Source organism: Macaca fascicularis, chromosome 11 (genome assembly GCF_037993035.2).
Source record: "Macaca fascicularis isolate 582-1 chromosome 11, T2T-MFA8v1.1".
In the NCBI taxonomy this organism is placed as follows: domain Eukaryota; kingdom Metazoa; phylum Chordata; class Mammalia; order Primates; family Cercopithecidae; genus Macaca; species Macaca fascicularis.
This window is the reverse complement of record NC_088385.1, coordinates 48890269-48907114: the sequence shown is the minus strand read 5'-3', so window position 1 is coordinate 48907114 and position 16846 is coordinate 48890269. Positions and strand designations below refer to the sequence as shown.

The 16846-nt window shown below is 37.9% G+C and overlaps 1 protein-coding gene across 4 annotated transcripts; it reads left to right on the top strand.

Annotated features, from left to right (window-relative positions):
• Positions 1-30: 30 nt before the first annotated feature.
• ZCRB1 (zinc finger CCHC-type and RNA binding motif containing 1) lies at positions 31-15955 on the top strand. Of its 4 annotated transcripts, none has more exons than XM_065524055.1 (8): positions 31-221; positions 3679-3707; positions 4137-4224; positions 9509-9620; positions 9964-10071; positions 14138-14250; positions 14359-14434; positions 14914-15955. In XM_065524055.1, exons 4-8 carry the CDS (start codon positions 9519-9521, stop codon positions 15043-15045), a joined length of 531 nt encoding a protein of 176 aa, XP_065380127.1. In that variant the 5' UTR covers positions 31-221; positions 3679-3707; positions 4137-4224; positions 9509-9518; the 3' UTR covers positions 15046-15955. The 4 variants fall into 4 exon arrangements, with proteins under 4 accessions (XP_065380127.1, XP_045222423.1, XP_045222424.1 ...); XM_045366488.2 differs by lacking the exon at positions 4137-4224 and adding an exon at positions 2007-2092; XM_074006650.1 differs by lacking the exon at positions 31-221 and adding an exon at positions 2014-2092.
• The last annotated feature ends 891 nt before the right edge of the window (positions 15956-16846 follow it).

Sequence of the window (16846 nt, the reverse complement as noted above, 5' to 3'; positions counted from 1 at the left end):
GACGTCAGCGAAGCGCTCGCCTCTGGGCCCGCCTTCGGGGCCCGGATCTGAAACAACCGGGAAGAGGCACCGTGGCTGCTACCATCTGGTCCCCGCGCCTGACCCCTCCCAGGACTCGTGATGCCAAGGCCGCTGCGAGCGGCTACGAAGAGTCGGGGTTGAGCCCCAGCTGAGCTGAGGGCTCGCACTCTTCTGGTCTCCCAGGCCCAACCCACGTGAAGGTAAACGCCTCCTCAGCTGCGGCCTTCTTTTCTGCGGGACCCCCTCCCCAGACTCGGCTGCCAAAATGCTCTGCCCCTCTCTCCCGCCACCCTTTTTATTCCAGGACCTTAACGTCTACCTGCCTTCGCGGCTCTCAGCAGAACGTCTAAGGCATAGTTTCAAATGAGAAACTTTTAAAAAGCGACCTATCTATGTTGAGTTCCTGAAGTTTTCTATATAATTCCCCCAAAACACCAAACATGAGGCAGTTTTCTCATTCCTTCACGAATTGGCATGCCTTAGAGTCAGTACTTTTCCGTTTGTGATGGTTCGTCCCCCATCTCAAATACACACCACACGCTCTTTTTAAATCAGAAATTTGAATTTGGTTGAGTCTGATATTCTCACAGTAATTTGCTGACTTTGTAAGATAAGGTGTGAAAATTACTGATTACATTTGTAAATTTTATATACATATACACACATACATACAAGTCCGTCTCTTCCAGGCACCAAGCCTATTTATATAATGTATCATTTCATAATTTGGCAATAAGCAAAGTTAACATTTCGAAAGAAGTTTATATTGTCAATACGTAAAGCTTAAATTTCCTCCTTAATATCATACTAAATGGGGAAAAGAAAATTTTCCTCTTTACACACCACTCCAGAGAAAAAAAAATTAAGACAAACAAAAAAGGTACCCAGCCATAGTACAGGCATGCACAGCATAACAACTTTTTGGTTAACAACAAACCACGTATACCACAGTGGTCTCCTAAGAGTATAATACATTGTACCATGTTTTTAGTGCACCTTTTCTGTCTTTAGCTACGTAAATATTTACCATTGTGTTTCAATTGTCTACATTATTCACTACATTAACATGCTATACAGGTTGCAGCCTAAGAGCAATAGGCTAGACCATCTAAGTTTGTCTCAGTACACCCTATGATGTTTGCGCTATGAAATCACGTAACACACTCAGAACATACCTCCTTCGTTAAGCGTAGCATGACTGTGTATTAGCAAAAATCAGTGACTAAGGTTCTTTCTGAGTCCCCATGCTCTTTCTGATCTGGGTGAGCAAGGTGTAGGTATTGTCCATATACAATACATATGCATTAAAGCATTTTTTGCTCATAGTCTGAGTGGAAGTTAGGAGTAGCCTTAGGGTTTTTCCTTCATCTATTTAAAACCCATCTCCATACCCATACAGTCTGGCACTGAAAGTGTTGATGTAAAGAATACTTGAAAGAAGAAGAACCAAAAAAGAATTTTTCTTGAGTGGTGACTGGGAAAAAGGAATTCCTTAATTCAGCCTGCTGGAGTTCCTAACTTGTAAGGAAGGTGTACAAATCTGGCATAGTTAAATCGGTGATTGTTAATACTGTATTGATTTTTGTTTTTTGTTTTTTGTTGTTGTTTTTTCAAAATAATACCTAGACTGGTCTGATTGTTTTATTTGGAATTAAGAATACCTGGTTTAGGCCACTTTGGGACGCTGAGACAGGTGGATCACTTGAGGTCAGGAGTTCAAGACCAGCCTGACCAACATGGTGAAACCCTGTCTCTACTAAAAATACAAAATTAGCCGGGCATGGTGGTGGATACCTGTAATCCCAGCTACTCGGGAGGCTGAGGCAGGAGAATTGCTTGAAACTGGGAAGCGGAGGTTGCAGTGAGCCGAGATTGCGCCATTGCACCCCAGCCTGGGCAACAAGAGCGAAACTCCGTCTCAAAAAAAAAAAAAAAAAAGAATCCTGGTTTAGATTGATTGCTGATAGGTTTATTTTCACTTTTAGAAATGAGTGGTGGATTGGCTCCAAGTAAGAGCACAGTGTATGTATCCAACTTGCCCTTTTCCCTGACAAACAATGACTTGTACCGGGTAAGTAAATCTTATCAAGTGACTGCTATTTGAGATACAGATAACCTTAAGCAAATAGTTCTCCTTGGCAAAATTCTTTTTTTCTTTTTCTTCTTTTTTTTTTTTTTTTTTTTTTAAGACAGTCTAATTCTGTCACCCAGGCTGGAGTGCAGTGGCACTATCATGGCTCACTGCAGCCTCCTGCCCCCTCAGGTGGTACTCCCACCTCAGCCTCCCGAGTAGCTGGGAAATACAGGTGTGCGCCACCATGTCTCTACAAGCTACCTGGGCACCTAAGGTTGGAAGATTGCTTGAGCCTAGGAGGTGGAGGCAACAGTGAGCCAAGATCACACCACTGCACTCCAGCCTGGGTAACAGAATGAGACCCTGTCTCAAAAAAAAAAAAAAAAAAAGAAAAAATAGAAGCTGTATTTATTGAACATTTAAGTCAAATTATATGTTAGATACTAAGGAGATGCTAAGATGTTAGGTGCTAAGGAGAAAAAATAAAGCGGGAAAGGTGGGCTATTGAATGTTAAGTTGGGAATGGAGGTGAAATTTTACACAGGGAGGTCAGGAATGCCATTATTGAGAAGGTGACTTTTGAATAACGACCTGAAACGAGTAAGAGGCACCTGTGCAAATTCTGGAGGACAAGCATTTCAGGAAAAGAGGGGTAATCTTAGGTAAGCCCACTCAAGGTGCCTTATAGGACCTATTTACATCATGGTAAGGACTCTGGCTTTCACTCTGAGTGAAACGAGAGGCCATTAGTAAGTATTATGTAGAAAACTGTACTGGCCTTCAGAACCCAGTGTTGATAACACTGCAATCCAGTTATATTACATTCCAGCATTATATAGCTTAATCATAGAACGAAAAAATTCATTATTATTGGTTGCATATACTAACACGTTCTAAAAGACTTTTTATATAATAGGAACTCTTAGTATATGGGTAATGAGCTGGAACCATAGAAATAAATGAGATTGCATAGGATAAAATAAAAGTAACAGAAGAGAGAGCCAACTATAAAGTTCCACCAACATATTAATGGTGGGCAGAGGAAGAAGACTGATAGAAATGGATTTTTCATTATAAAAGCTTTTTTTATGAGGTTTTTTTTTGTTTTGTTTTTTAAATAAAGCAGTCTAAGGATCTGTCTTCTCAAACAGGGATTGCTTCGTAGGAATAACAAGGTAGAGGTGAGGGTAGAATTGGAAAAGTGCTACTCCATAACATTGATATTTGAAGCACAGGTACAGCTGGCACTATGATGGAGTTGATAGTTGCCATGGGTATACCTCAGGAACACAGCAGCTGTCCAGTGTGTATGCCTTAGATCTACCACATGTGTAGAGTGAGTTTTTTTCTCTGTGTTTACTCCATTGTCAAATTTAGGAACTGAGACAGATACATGTGACTCCAACAACAGTAAGAATATTATTCTAGTAACCAAAAAAACCATTTTTTTAGGGCCTGCCTTATAGACTGAAGGCTGAAATTTTTCATAAACTATCACAGAATTTTGTCAACATCTGCAACCTAAAAATTTGATGTTTTCATGATTTTAAAATAAATTGTAAATATGTGGTCTTTTGTTTCAGATATTTTCCAAGTACGGCAAAGTTGTAAAGTAAGTATTCACATTAAATTTTGTAACTTCATTTAAAAGTTTATCTGAATTTGCTTCTCCATTTTTTTCAATGACAGTAAATTTTAAAAAATAAAACATACTTGATGTAACAAAGAAAATAATACTATTAACATTTTTATGACAATTTTAGTTGCTTTTCCATGTACATAAACATGTAGACAATTTTTCTTCAAGACTGTATTCCATACATTCAATTTTATTTTCTTTTTTAATTTGATATATCATAAATGTCTTTCCATGTATTATAAAGATACATCTTCATATCTAATGGTAAACAAATATTTTGGTTACTAGGAAGTGTTATCAAGTATACTATAAGTAACCTACTTTCAAATAAATAGGGGTTTTGTTTTTTTTTTTTCAAATAAATAGTGTAAAATCTAATATTTCTGTGCATCTGACTTGCAGGATGCTATGAGACTGATAAATAGAAAACGTATTATCTTCCTTCAGAGAAAGCTTAGAGATCATTGGAAAGACTAGAAACATACAAATGGTATGGATGATAACAGGGCTGAGGGTTAGGAACAATAAAAAGAACTTGAACTCGTATTTCACTGTTTTAAATCAAGCAACTATATTATGGGGCAAAAAAGTAAAAGGATACTGTCGTCCTAACTATCTTATAACCAATATACATTCTGATATAAATTTAAAATCCCAATAATTTTGAGCATATTTCTCTTGGCTAATTTCTTCTAGTGTTCCATAAATGGATATTAAACAGTTGAAGCTCATTTGCATCTTGAAATTACTAACTTCTTTTACAGTTACTTTGCTATTAAAAAATCATTACCAAAAATGCTTCTGTGTAAATTTTTGGGTGTTCAGATTTTAAAAAGTCATCGTCATCAGTCCAAACACTGGTAATGATGATGGTATGTAATACTTAAATGAGCACATATATATGCCAGGCATTGTTCTAATCTCTTTATGTGTATTATTTAATTCTCACAACTACCCTTTAAGGTAGGTACTGTTATTATCTCAATATTATAAATGATGAAACTGAAGCACACAGTAAACCTAAAGTCATCTTGCTAGCTAATGGTGGAGAAAATATTTGAATCCAACAGTGAGATTTCAGAGTCCACTCCCTTTTACCTTTTTTTTTTTCTGCTTTGTCAGAATCTTTGAGTGGATCTCCATGTCAATATATAGTCCTGAACCATGAAACTGCAATGGAATTAAAGACACAGGGTTATAAGCACCTAGAAACAGGGAAGACTTTAGAGAGCCAGAGAAGGCTTACCTGAGTCAGTGTTTTTTGAGTGGAAACCTAAGGATGAGTAACAGTTAAGTAGGCAAAAATAAGGGAGGAATATTTCAGGTAGAGGGAATAGCTTGTGCAAAGGCCTTGTGGCAAAAGAAAATAAAGTGACATCAAGAAATAGAAAGAAGGCCAATGTGACTAGAGATGAGTGAGTAAGGGGGACAAAGCACAAGATGGCTCCAGAGATGGAAGCAGTTTCCTCATCTTCTTGGCCAGGTTACAAAGGTATTTGGTTTTCATTCTAAGAATATCAGGAATCATTTAAGAATTTTAAGTGAGGGGTGACATGATTTAAATTTTTTAAAGTTTATTCTGGCCTAATGTAGAAATTAGATTGGAGGGGAACAAAAGCAAATGCAACTGGGCACAGTGGCTCACACCTGTAATCCCAGTGCTTTGGGAGACCAATGTGGGGGGATCACTTGAAAGGTCAGGAGTTCAAGACCAGCCTGACCAACATGGCGAAACCCCATCTCTACAAAAAAATACAAAAATTAGCCGGCTGTGGTGGTACACACCTGTAATCCCAGCTACTTGGGAGGCGAGGCATGAGAATCACTTGAACCCAGGAGGCGGATGGAGGTGGAGGTTGCAGTGAACCGAGATCATGCCACTGCACTCCAGCCTGGGCAGAGCAAGACTCCATCTCAAAAAAAAAAAAAAAGAGAAAAAGAGAAAATGCAGTGAGACCAGTCTGAAATCTAAAACTGTAGCCCAGGGGAGAAATCTGTACTAAAATAGTACAGGTAGAGCTATAGAGACTGGTCAGATTTGAGAGGTGGTAAGATTTCAGAAATCATTATGAAGTAAAATGGGTAATACTTAGTGATATGTATAGGAAGGAAAGTGGGTAATATTTAGTGATGTGCTTACTTTGTACATAAGGACTTTGTGAACAGGAAGGAGATGTTATGGATGACATTCAGGTTTCCCAAAATAGTGTATGCTTCATATTATGTGCTTAAATAAGTACATCATATACCTTGTATTAGGAAATTAGGTGCTACTGTCTACCTCTTTTCCCTTGCCAGAAACATGGGAGTCACAGTAGATTTGTCCTTTTAAATCTCTGGTGTAAATTTTTTTTCTGTTACCACAGAAGGTATCTCTATCAAAGTATTGTATGATAGTTGGTTTGTTGGTCTGTCTCCACCACTAAACTGTAAGCTTTCTCCTGAGGGTAAAAACTACTGTTAGTGCTTAGCACATGGGCTTGAGGCTAACAGAGTGACTGAATGACCGAATGAATGAACACATACAATGTACTCTTTTAGAAACTACTTTTCCTATTTTTTTTGTCTATTTTTCCCATTGAATATAAAGGTATATCTATCAATGAACATATTGAGGTAGGCACGTATGGATTACAGAGACAACCTTAAAGGAGTTTACATTAAAATAGATGAGATGAGGCATTTTTTATGAATAACACAATTCAGCAGAGACTAGCATAATGGAGGAGAAATGATATCCAGTTGAAGCTATTAGAAACTGACACATTGACTTGAATCCCGAAAGAATGAGGAAAATTTTAATGGGCAGTGATTCAGAGGTGAAAGAAGATAGAAGCTGTGTGAACAAAGGCACAAATTTGGGGAAATACAGGCCATGCTACTGGAGCATTGAGTGGTTTCTTTTGAGTAGACTTCATAGTTTGTACGTGGGAAGGAGCAGTGAAAGATTAAGGAGATGGGAGCCAAATCATCAAGGATACTGACTGGGGGACAAAGAATAGGCAATTTACAGAACCAAAGATTTTTGAACAAAGGAATGGTGTGATTTTATTCCTTAAGTAGAAGACCACTTAGGGATATGAGAAAATTATAAGAGAAAAAATTATAAAGGAACCAATAAGAATAGACTGTTAAAACAGTAATGCCCCTATGGACAAGAAAAAAGCAGTGGAATCAGAAAAGAGGCAACAGATGAGAGATCATTAATTGAGGATGATGTAGAAAGCCAACACTTCTTTTGAAATAGTACTTTAAAAAAAAAAAAAGATAACTTTCACAAACATTACGAAAAATTCCAAAATGTAAAGCAACTACCTTATTCAATATTTCTGTCAAAATTGGTTAAAATGTTTCCTGCATATTCTCATAACTGGTGCTTTGACGATAACCAGTCTAAATTTGAACCTTCTTACCTTGGGTGCTTGCCTCTCCTTACCTTCTAAGCCCATTGAATGTACAGGTGTACCGTTTGAGAAACTAAACCATTTTAGTTGCCCATTTTTCCCTAAATTATTTCAACTTGTTCTTCTTTTAAATGAAATTGGACATCGCTTTTCTTAATGTGATGGCATCTTTTTATCAGTTTCATTCCGAAGACTATGTATGTACCTTAACCCAAACCCAAATAAAATAATTTTAATATGGGAAATGTTATGCTGAATAAAACTTCTATTTATTCACTTGTGTCCTATTATCTATTTTCCTGTAATTCAAACATGAGAAAATTACTAAGCTTTATCTTGAACATTATCTTTGTTTTAACTTTGGAAATAATTTCAAGTTTATAAAAAGTTATGACAATGTTAGGTACTAAGAACAGCAAAATATCCTTCATGTAAATTCACCTGTTATTAACATTTCCCCCATTTACTTTATCACTTGTACTCTCTCTTGCCCCGTATGTGTGGATATATACACACACAACTTGTTTTTGTGAGGTATGTAAGGGTGAATTACAAACATCATCGCCCTTTATTCCTACATACTTCAGTGTGTTATTTCCTAAAAGTAAGGATATATTTTATATAACCACAGTACAATTACCAACTTCATAAAGTTATTTTGATACAGTAGTTTTACTAAATCAACCATTCATGTTCCAATTTTGTCAGTTGACCTAATAATGTCCTGCATAGTATTTTTCCCCTCTATTAGAGGATCAGTCTAGAGTAAAGTATTGTATTGTCTTTAATTTTTCTTTTTAGGCTCCTTTAGTCTAGAACATTGTAAGGAATATATAGCCTACCCTCTTCCCCTCCCCCTCATTTTGTATGTTGCTGATGTTTCCTTGTTATTACATCTAGTTTACATTTTCTTGGCTACTATACTGCATAGCGGATGTGTTGTTCTCAGAATACCACATCTGGAGGCAGACACTGTCAGTCTGTCCCTCAGTAGTGATAGGAATTTTGATCACACAGTCAAGGTGTTGTCTAGATTTTTTCACTGTAGACTTATTTTCCCTTTGCAATTAATAAACAATCCATGGAAGACACTCTAAGACAGTACAAGTACTCTGCTCCACATAAAAATCTCATTTTAGACTTAGCATTTGTTGATGGTTCTTGCCTGATCCAGTCTTTACCATGATTGTTGCCAATTGGTGATTTTTCCAACTCCAGCATTTCCTCTACATTCACCAGTCATCCCTGGGCATTCTGCTGTAAGCAACAGCCTTCCCTCCCATCTCCTCCACTTATTTACTGGTCTATTATCAGTAAGAATTGTAAATTCCTACCTTCTCTGTGGCCTATAATTTATTACTGTAATGAATTGTTTTGGTGCTCAAATTGTCCTTGATTTGGCCAGTGGGAGCTCCTTCCAGCTGGCTGCTGTATTCTTGGCCCCATCATTCATTCATTCATTCATTCATTCCTCTCTCTCTCTCTCTCTCTCTCTCTCTGTCTCACTTGCTCACTCACTTTTGCACTCTCTTACTTTCTGGCGTAAGATGTTCCAAGCTCCTCTTGTACCTGCCCTGCTCTAGCCTTTGAATCAGCTATTTCTCCAAAGAGCCCTGGTGAACATTGTTTTTAAACTATGTTAATTGACATAGGGTGAGCAAGGGCCTTCAGGACTAGGGTTGTGGATGGGGCAAGAGAAAGAGCAGGCTCTGTGCTGTCATAACTCTCCTTATCACTCAGGTACACCCTAGTAGGTGGTATGGCTGAAAACCACAGAACTGGAGATTCTTTTTCCCTAAAGATTGGGGTCTCACTATGTTGCCTAGGCTGTTCTCAAACTCTTGTTCAGGCATCCTCCTGCCTCTGTCTCTCAAGTAGCTGGAACTACAGGTACGCACCACCACACCCAGCTCTGAAGATTTTTTTTTTTTTCTTATTTTTCTGAAGATTCTTTAAAAGAATATTAAGAATATACTTTGATTCTAACACTTAAAAAAATAAGTAAATCATTTTACTTTTTGTGTAAAGTGTACCTTTATTTTGTTTTGTTTTGCAAGCTGAGGGAGTTAGTATGGAAGAGGGATTATGGTTACTCCTTAAGATTTCATTGTCTCTGTAATCTCTTTACTTCACCCTTCAATCTCTGATTAACTCCTAATCATAGGTGTGCTCACTTGTGTTAAATCAGTATCACCCTTTCCCATTTCCATGCTTGATATCCCTTGACTTTGAAGAGATAGCTGATTTTTCAAATGTATTAATTTATCTTATAAATTTTTCATTTAGCCCTTTTTAAAATGAATGTTTCAAGTATTAATACCTGTTTTGTTTATTGCTGCCTCATTTTTAACTATTTGTTTATGCTTTAAGGGTTACCATAATGAAAGATAAAGATACCAGGAAGAGTAAAGGGGTTGCATTTATTTTATTTTTGGATAAAGACTCTGCACAAAACTGTACCAGGGCAATAAACAACAAACAGGTAAGCTGTTCATCTCCATCGAGGTTTTTAGCCCCAAAGTCTTTATGCTCATCCAGGCCAAAAATGTGGGGATATAGTGGATCATCAGGTCTAATAGATATCTGTAGATTCTTAAGATAGATCTAACTTATGGAAAGAAAAGAGGTCAAACTGTACTGGGTTCTCAAAACATTGGTGGAATCTCAGGAATAAGAATACTACAGAATAGAATTTATCATACCTAAGTGACAATTGCTAAAAAATCCAAAATAAACTAGAATTGAAGGTTTGAGAAAATTGATTAAATAATTAATTTTAGATTTCAATGAAATACATTCTACATTTACAGTTTTCTCTTGTTTAGTTATTTGGCAGAGTGATAAAAGCAAGCATTGCTATTGACAATGGAAGAGCAGCTGAGTTCATCCGAAGGCGAAACTACTTTGATAAATCTAAGTGTTATGAATGTGGGGTAAGTAAACCTAAAACTTAATGTAACTTTCCATAGTTTAAGATACTTTTCACGTCAGTCTTTTATTTTTGCTCACCAAAACTTCTGACTGGCTAAACCAGGTTATGAAAATGCTTTATTTTTTAATATTTATTTTTTTGAGACAGGGTTTTCCTCTGTCACCCAGGCTGGAGTGCAGTGATGCAATCACAACTCACTGCAGCCTCCACCTCCTGGGCCCAGGTGATCGTCCCACCGCAATGTCCAAGTAGCTGGGACCACAGGCATGCACCATCACACCCTGCTTAATTTTTTAATTTTTTTGTAGAGGCAGGTTGTTCCTATGTTGCCCAGGCCAATCTCAAACTCCTGGGCTCAAGCAGTCCTCCCACCTCAGCCTCCCAAAGTGCTACAGTTACAAGTGTTAGCCACTGTGCCTGGCCTAGTTGTTTCACTTAGGGACTCTAAACTCATCAAAGTAAATTCAGTTGAAATGCACTGTGTAAAGATAACCTGAGTTGGGTAATACAAAGTGGTGTTTTCTCTAGTTCCTAAATCTTTGAAAATCACTAGTTTTAAAAGTGTTAGACTGATTATTTATGTCACTGTCTTGCAAGATTTTAGTAACTCATAAATTTTTGTTAATAGGATATTGCCTGTTTCTGTACCAGTTTTTAAGTGTCACAGTTCAATAGCAACATTATCATGTGACCTTATCCACTATGGGATATTGTGTTTTGAAGTTTTTTATTTTTTCCTATTAGTATTGCTAGTGTTTTATAACTGAACTATCCTCACATTTTCTTCTTTGGTTCTCTTCATGATCTGTCATTATCCATTTAAAGTTTTGGTGATGAGGAGGAAAAGACAGCCATAGAATAATTTTGTATAAGATCTGTATTGGTACCAAGAGAATTTTAGTCTGGTTCTCACAGGTGTAAGTTTGTAAAATGACCATATAAAATACTTAAGAAACAGGCCTGGCACAGTGGCTCATGCCTGTAATCCTAGCACTTTGGGAAGCTGAGGTGGGTGGATCACTTGAGGTCAGGAGTTCAAAAGCAGACTGACCAACATGGTGAAACCCCGTCTCTACTAAAAATACAAAAAAATTAGCCAGGTGTGGTGGCAGGCACCTGTGATCCCAGCTACTTGGAAGGCTGAGGCAGGAGAATCACTTGAACCCAGGAAGCAGAGGTTGCAGTGAGCCGAGATCACTCCACTGCACTCCAGCCTGGGCGACAGAGCGAGACTCTGTCTCAAAAATAAAAATAAAAATAAAATACTTAAAAAACAGAGTCGAGAGGTAGTAATGGGGAGCTGGGGAGAGAATCATGGAGAGATACCATCCTGGCTACAAAATCACATGGAAGATGCAAGGAAATGGCTTGAGGTCCTCTACCCCACTGTCACTCCCCATACCCCCCACAAAAAAGATAACTAAATAAACAGACTGACGGATGAATGAATAGAAAGAGTGAGCAAGCAGTCGCTTGGATACATACTGATTCTGTCAATTCCTATGATTCTGAAACCTCTTAAGTAAACACTTTAGAAACTTTTCCAAAGTTCTGAGTTTTGTAAAAGAAAGAAAGGGAGGGAGGGAAGGTAGTTACATTCAGATTGGTATATATCTTCATATTCACAGTGAATATTAAGTTATCTGAGAAATCCTAGATGAATCTGTTAATTGGTTCCTTTTGGTATATGGATCCATAGAGTTGTTATCTTTTTACATTTTTATATTTAATTTCCCTCGCTCCAAAAAAACCTATTTATATTTACTTAGCCTGGTTTTTCTAAAGTTATTTCATTAAATCCTTTTTAGTATGGGATATGTTAATATGTTTTGCTATAATATTATTCCAAAACACAGTTTCAGATATGCTTCTCTAACTATATTTTCTCAGCAGCTCATTAACAGTAAGTAACCTCTCTTAGGTTGGGCCATGTCCTAGGTATACAAAGTGCACAGTCTGTCTGCTCTGTCAAATATACTGGAAAAGCATGATTATTGTTCCCTTCTATTGTTCTAACCTTGGCTCAGTCCTCACACCCTACCCTGACATACCTCTTAAATGGAATTGTAGTGAGCTGATGTCCAGATTATAGTTGAGCTCTTATGTTTTACAAGTCAATGTTCTAGCTAAGTAGGAATAATAGCCTAGTCCAGCATTGTCAAATGAGAATATAATGCAAGCCACGTATGTTACTAAGTCTTCAGAAATCCAATGTTTATTTTACCTTTACACTACATATCAATTCAGACAAGTTCTCAATAGCCACATTGGCTGGCTAGTGGCTACTGTAATTGGATAGTGCAACTGTAGTCAGCATATGAAAGGGAAAAAACGAAAGTAATTCATAGGAAAAGTGAGGAAGAAATTTTCCATTTGTTTTTTGTTTTTTTGTTTGTTTTTTGAGACAGGGTCTTGCTCTGTTGCCCAGGCTGGCGTGAAGTAGCACAATCTCGGCTCACTGCAGTCTCTGCCTCCCGGGTTCAATCAATTCTTGTGCCTCAGTCTCCTGAGTAGCTGGGATTACAGGCGCGTGCCACCACGCCCAGCTAATTTTTGTGTAGTTAGTAGAGACAGGGTTTTTCCATGTTGGCCAGGCTGGTCTTCAGCTCGCTTCCTCAGGTGACCCGTCCGCCTCAGTCTCCCAGTGCTGGGATTATAATCCCAGCAATCCCAGTGCTGGGATCCCAGCGCTGGGATTACAGGCTTGTAATCCACCATGCCTAGCCCAAAAGAGTATTTTTTTTTTTTTTTTTTTTTTTGAGACGGAGTCTCGCTGTGTTACCCAGGCTGGAGTACAGTGGCACAATCTCTGCTCACTGCAAGCTCCGCCTCCCGGGTTCACGCCATTCTCCTGCCTCAGCCTCCAAGTAGCTGGGACTACAGGCACGCACCACCACGCCCGGCTAATTTTTTTGTATTTTTAGTAGGGATGGGGTTTTACTGCATTAGCCAGGATGGTCTCGATCTCCTGACCTCGTGATCCACCCGCCTCGGCCTCCCAAAGTGCTGGGATTACAGGCTTGAGCCACCGCGCCCGGCCCAAAAGAGTATTAAGCAACATATCGGAAATTAACAGGAATAGTTTTATCCTCATTTTATCAGTAACTTAAGATGTTTACATTTAGGGTAAATGATCCATTTAAGTTTTGATTTTTTTTTTTTTTTTTTTTTTGAGACAGAGTTATTTGCTCTGGTCACCCAGGCTGGAGTGCAGCGGCACGATCTCACCTCACTGCCACCTCCACCTCCTTGGTTTAAGCAATTCTCCTACCTCAGCCTCCTGAGTAGCTGGGGCTACGGGTGTGTGCCACTACGCCCAGCTAATTCTTTTTTTGTTTGTTTGTTTTTTAGTAGAGACGGGGTTTCACCATTTTGGCCAGTCTGGTCTCGAACTCCAGACCTCAGGTGATCCACCCGCCTCAGCTTCCCAAAGTGCTGGGATTACAAGCGTGAGCCACCACACCTGACCGAACTGTTTTATATCTTGAATTTTGAGATTTAAATGTTTGAGAGAAGACTACTACTTCTACTCTTAGTAAAACCACTAAATAGTCCTAAATGTTAATTTTAACTGAGAGTTACAATATCACCTTCTAAATAGTAAAGTACTGGGTTTTATCATTAATGTCTTTCTATGTGGTCCCAGTATGGGAATATTCCTTTTTAAATTCGAAAACCTTTTAGTAAGGCCGGGTGCGTGACTCACACCTGTAATCCTAGCACTTTGGGAGGCCAAGGCGGGTGGATCACGAGGTCAGGAGATCGAGACCATCCTGGCTAATATGGTGAAACCCTGTCTCTACAAAAAATACAAAAAAAAATTAGCCGGGCATGGTGGCGGGTGCCTGTAGTCCCAGCTACTCGGGAGACTGAGGCAGGAGAATGGTGTGAACCCAGGAGGTGGAACTTGCAGTGAGCCTAGATCGCGCCACTGCACTCCAGTCTGGGCGACAGAGCAAGACTCCATCTCAAAAGAAAAAAAAACCTTTTAGTATTAGAGTACCAGGCAAGATTTTGTAAATAACAAATATGGTATTTTTTCTTTCCTTTTTAATGGGAAACAAAAGGAAAGTGGACACTTAAGTTACGCCTGTCCGAAAAATATGCTTGGAGAACGTGAGCCTCCAAAGAAGAAAGAAAAAAAGAAAAAAAAGAAAGCTCCTGAACCAGAAGAAGAAATGTATGTATATTATTCTTACTAAATACATTATCATGTTGCTTTTGTCTTTTGGTTGGTTGCTTTTGCCTATTGGTTGGTTACATTCCAATTTGTTTTTCTTTATTTAAGTGAGGAAGTAGAAGAAAGTGAAGATGAAGGGGAGGATCCTGCTCTTGACAGCCTCAGTCAGGCCATAGCATTCCAGGTATTGTTCTTTTAAAAGGCATCATGCAATAGCTGACTGGGTTTATAGTCCTTGCTTACTTCATTGATCACCTCATGGCAACCTCTCTTTTTCCCCCTAACCTCCTAAGCCTTAGGAGACAAGCTGTTTCTCTGAGGTAGTGTGAATGAAAAGTTCCCATTGGTTCTTCCTAGATTTTTAAGGGCCCCACAACACTTACTATCTTAATCTTTTTTCATTTAAAAAATGAGCAGAACTATTTACTCAAAGTGAGTATAGCCCAACAGAAAAGATTTTTTTTAGAAATTGCCTAGGATAATTTTGAGTAAGATTGTGAGATGGGACAGAACTCAGGGGAAGGGAGCAGATCTTATTGTCTGCATGGACTGGGAGGGTGGGAAGTAATGGGATTTGTGGTATGTTTTTGCCATGTTTTGAATTAACGAACCATAAATAATATTAAACAGGTTATTGGTTTTGTTTTGTTTTTTGAATCACAGCAAGCCAAAATTGAAGAAGAACAAAAAAAATGGAAACCCAGTTCAGGAGGCCCCTCAACATCAGATGATTCAAGACGCCCAAGGATAAAGAAAAGCACATATTTCAGTGATGAGGAAGAACTTAGTGATTAAAATCTTGCCCTAGCACAGTAATAAAAATCAAGATTTGTTAATAACAATCTTGAAGAGCTAATTTTAATAAAAATAAGAAAAGTTAGTACTATCATGTTAATACTATTATTAGTCTCCCAAGAAAAAAGATATTTTAAAAATTTATTTGAAAAGTTCATTATAAGGGCTTTATTCATGCCTGATTTGTTTACATGAGGACTTCTGAAATTAATCCTTAAAACTGAAACTTCCTGAAGACCGAAAAGTTGAATGATTTATTGTTACTTATGTTAATAAACTTTTCAAGAGAATTTTGTCTTTAAATATGGGTGTTTTGTCATCATATTTCTTGTAGCTTTATCCCAATCTGGATAAATTGTAAATACCTATAAAATAAATTGTATATGCCTATAAAATATAAAGTTATATAGCTCTAAAAGGCTTAAAATCAAACACAGGTGTTACTTGTCTGCCCTACCCATAGCACCAAATTCCATTCCCTAGAAGAAACTACTCATATGTGCACACGTGTTGTTAAATAAAATACATATATTTCTGTCAATAAAAAAAAAAGGAGAATTATTCAATCTCTTATACTTCTACCTTCCTCAATCTTCCCAATGTGGCTGTGTTAAAAATTAGGGGGAAATCCATACATATATTTTTTAATGACCATGTAAATAGTTTTCACTTCTGAGCCAAGGAGTATGCTATGATTACATTTTTCCTAGAGTTAATAGTTGTCTATTTTTTTCCATGTATCGTCTTTGTATTTATGACTAAATCTTCCCATTCTGTCTGCAGGTGGTTATATGGGAGTGGGATTAGCCTTTAATTTTCTACTTTGTATATTTCTATATTGTTTAACTTTGTAAGAATATCCATTAATTACTTTTTAACTAGTAAAAGCAATAAAAATAAGTTAACACTATTATGGTAATACTATTATTGTCATCCCAAGAAAAAATATATTAAAAAGAGATTTGAAAAGTTCATTATAAAAGCTTTATTTGTGTTTCCACTTTGAAAACTACAAAGTGTTAACCACCCATCAGCAAAGAATCTTCCAGATCACAGCAAGACAATGATTGAATGCAGTACTCAACCATCTGTTTGGCCATTAGTCAAATACAACAGTTTTGGGTTTTTGGTTTTTTTTTTTTTTAATTTTTATTTATTTATTTATTTTTAAAACGGAGTCTCACTCTGTTGCCCAGGCTGGAGTGCAGTGGTGCGATCTCAGCTCACTGCAACCTCCACCTCCCCAATTCAGACGATTTTCTTGCCTCAGCCTAAGTAGCTGGGATTACAGGCACACACTACCACATCCAGTTAATTTTTGCATTTTTTTAGTAGAGATGAGGTTTCACCATGTTGGTCAGGCTAGTCTCAAACTCCTGACCTCATGATCCACCTGCCTCGGCCTCCCAAAGTGCTGGAATTACAGGCGTGAGCCATCATGCCTGGCGTACAGTTTTAAAGCAAAGAAAAAAATTGGGAAAAGATTTGCCACAAATTTAAGTTTCTATGAATACCTGAAGACAGACTCCAGTAGGAAATAAATTAGTGACAAATAGAGTATTTAGAAGATAAAATAGGCCAGGTGCAGTGACTCATAACTGTAATCCCAACACATTGGGAGGCCAAGACAGGAGGACTGCTTGAGGCCAGGAGTTTGAGCCCAGCCTGGGGAAAATAAGGAGACTGTCTTTACAAAAAATAAAATTAGCCACTCGCACCTGTAGTCCTAGATACTTGGGAGGCTGAAGCGGGACAACCTGGGAAACAGCATGATCCTGTCTTTAAAAACAAAAATTTTTTT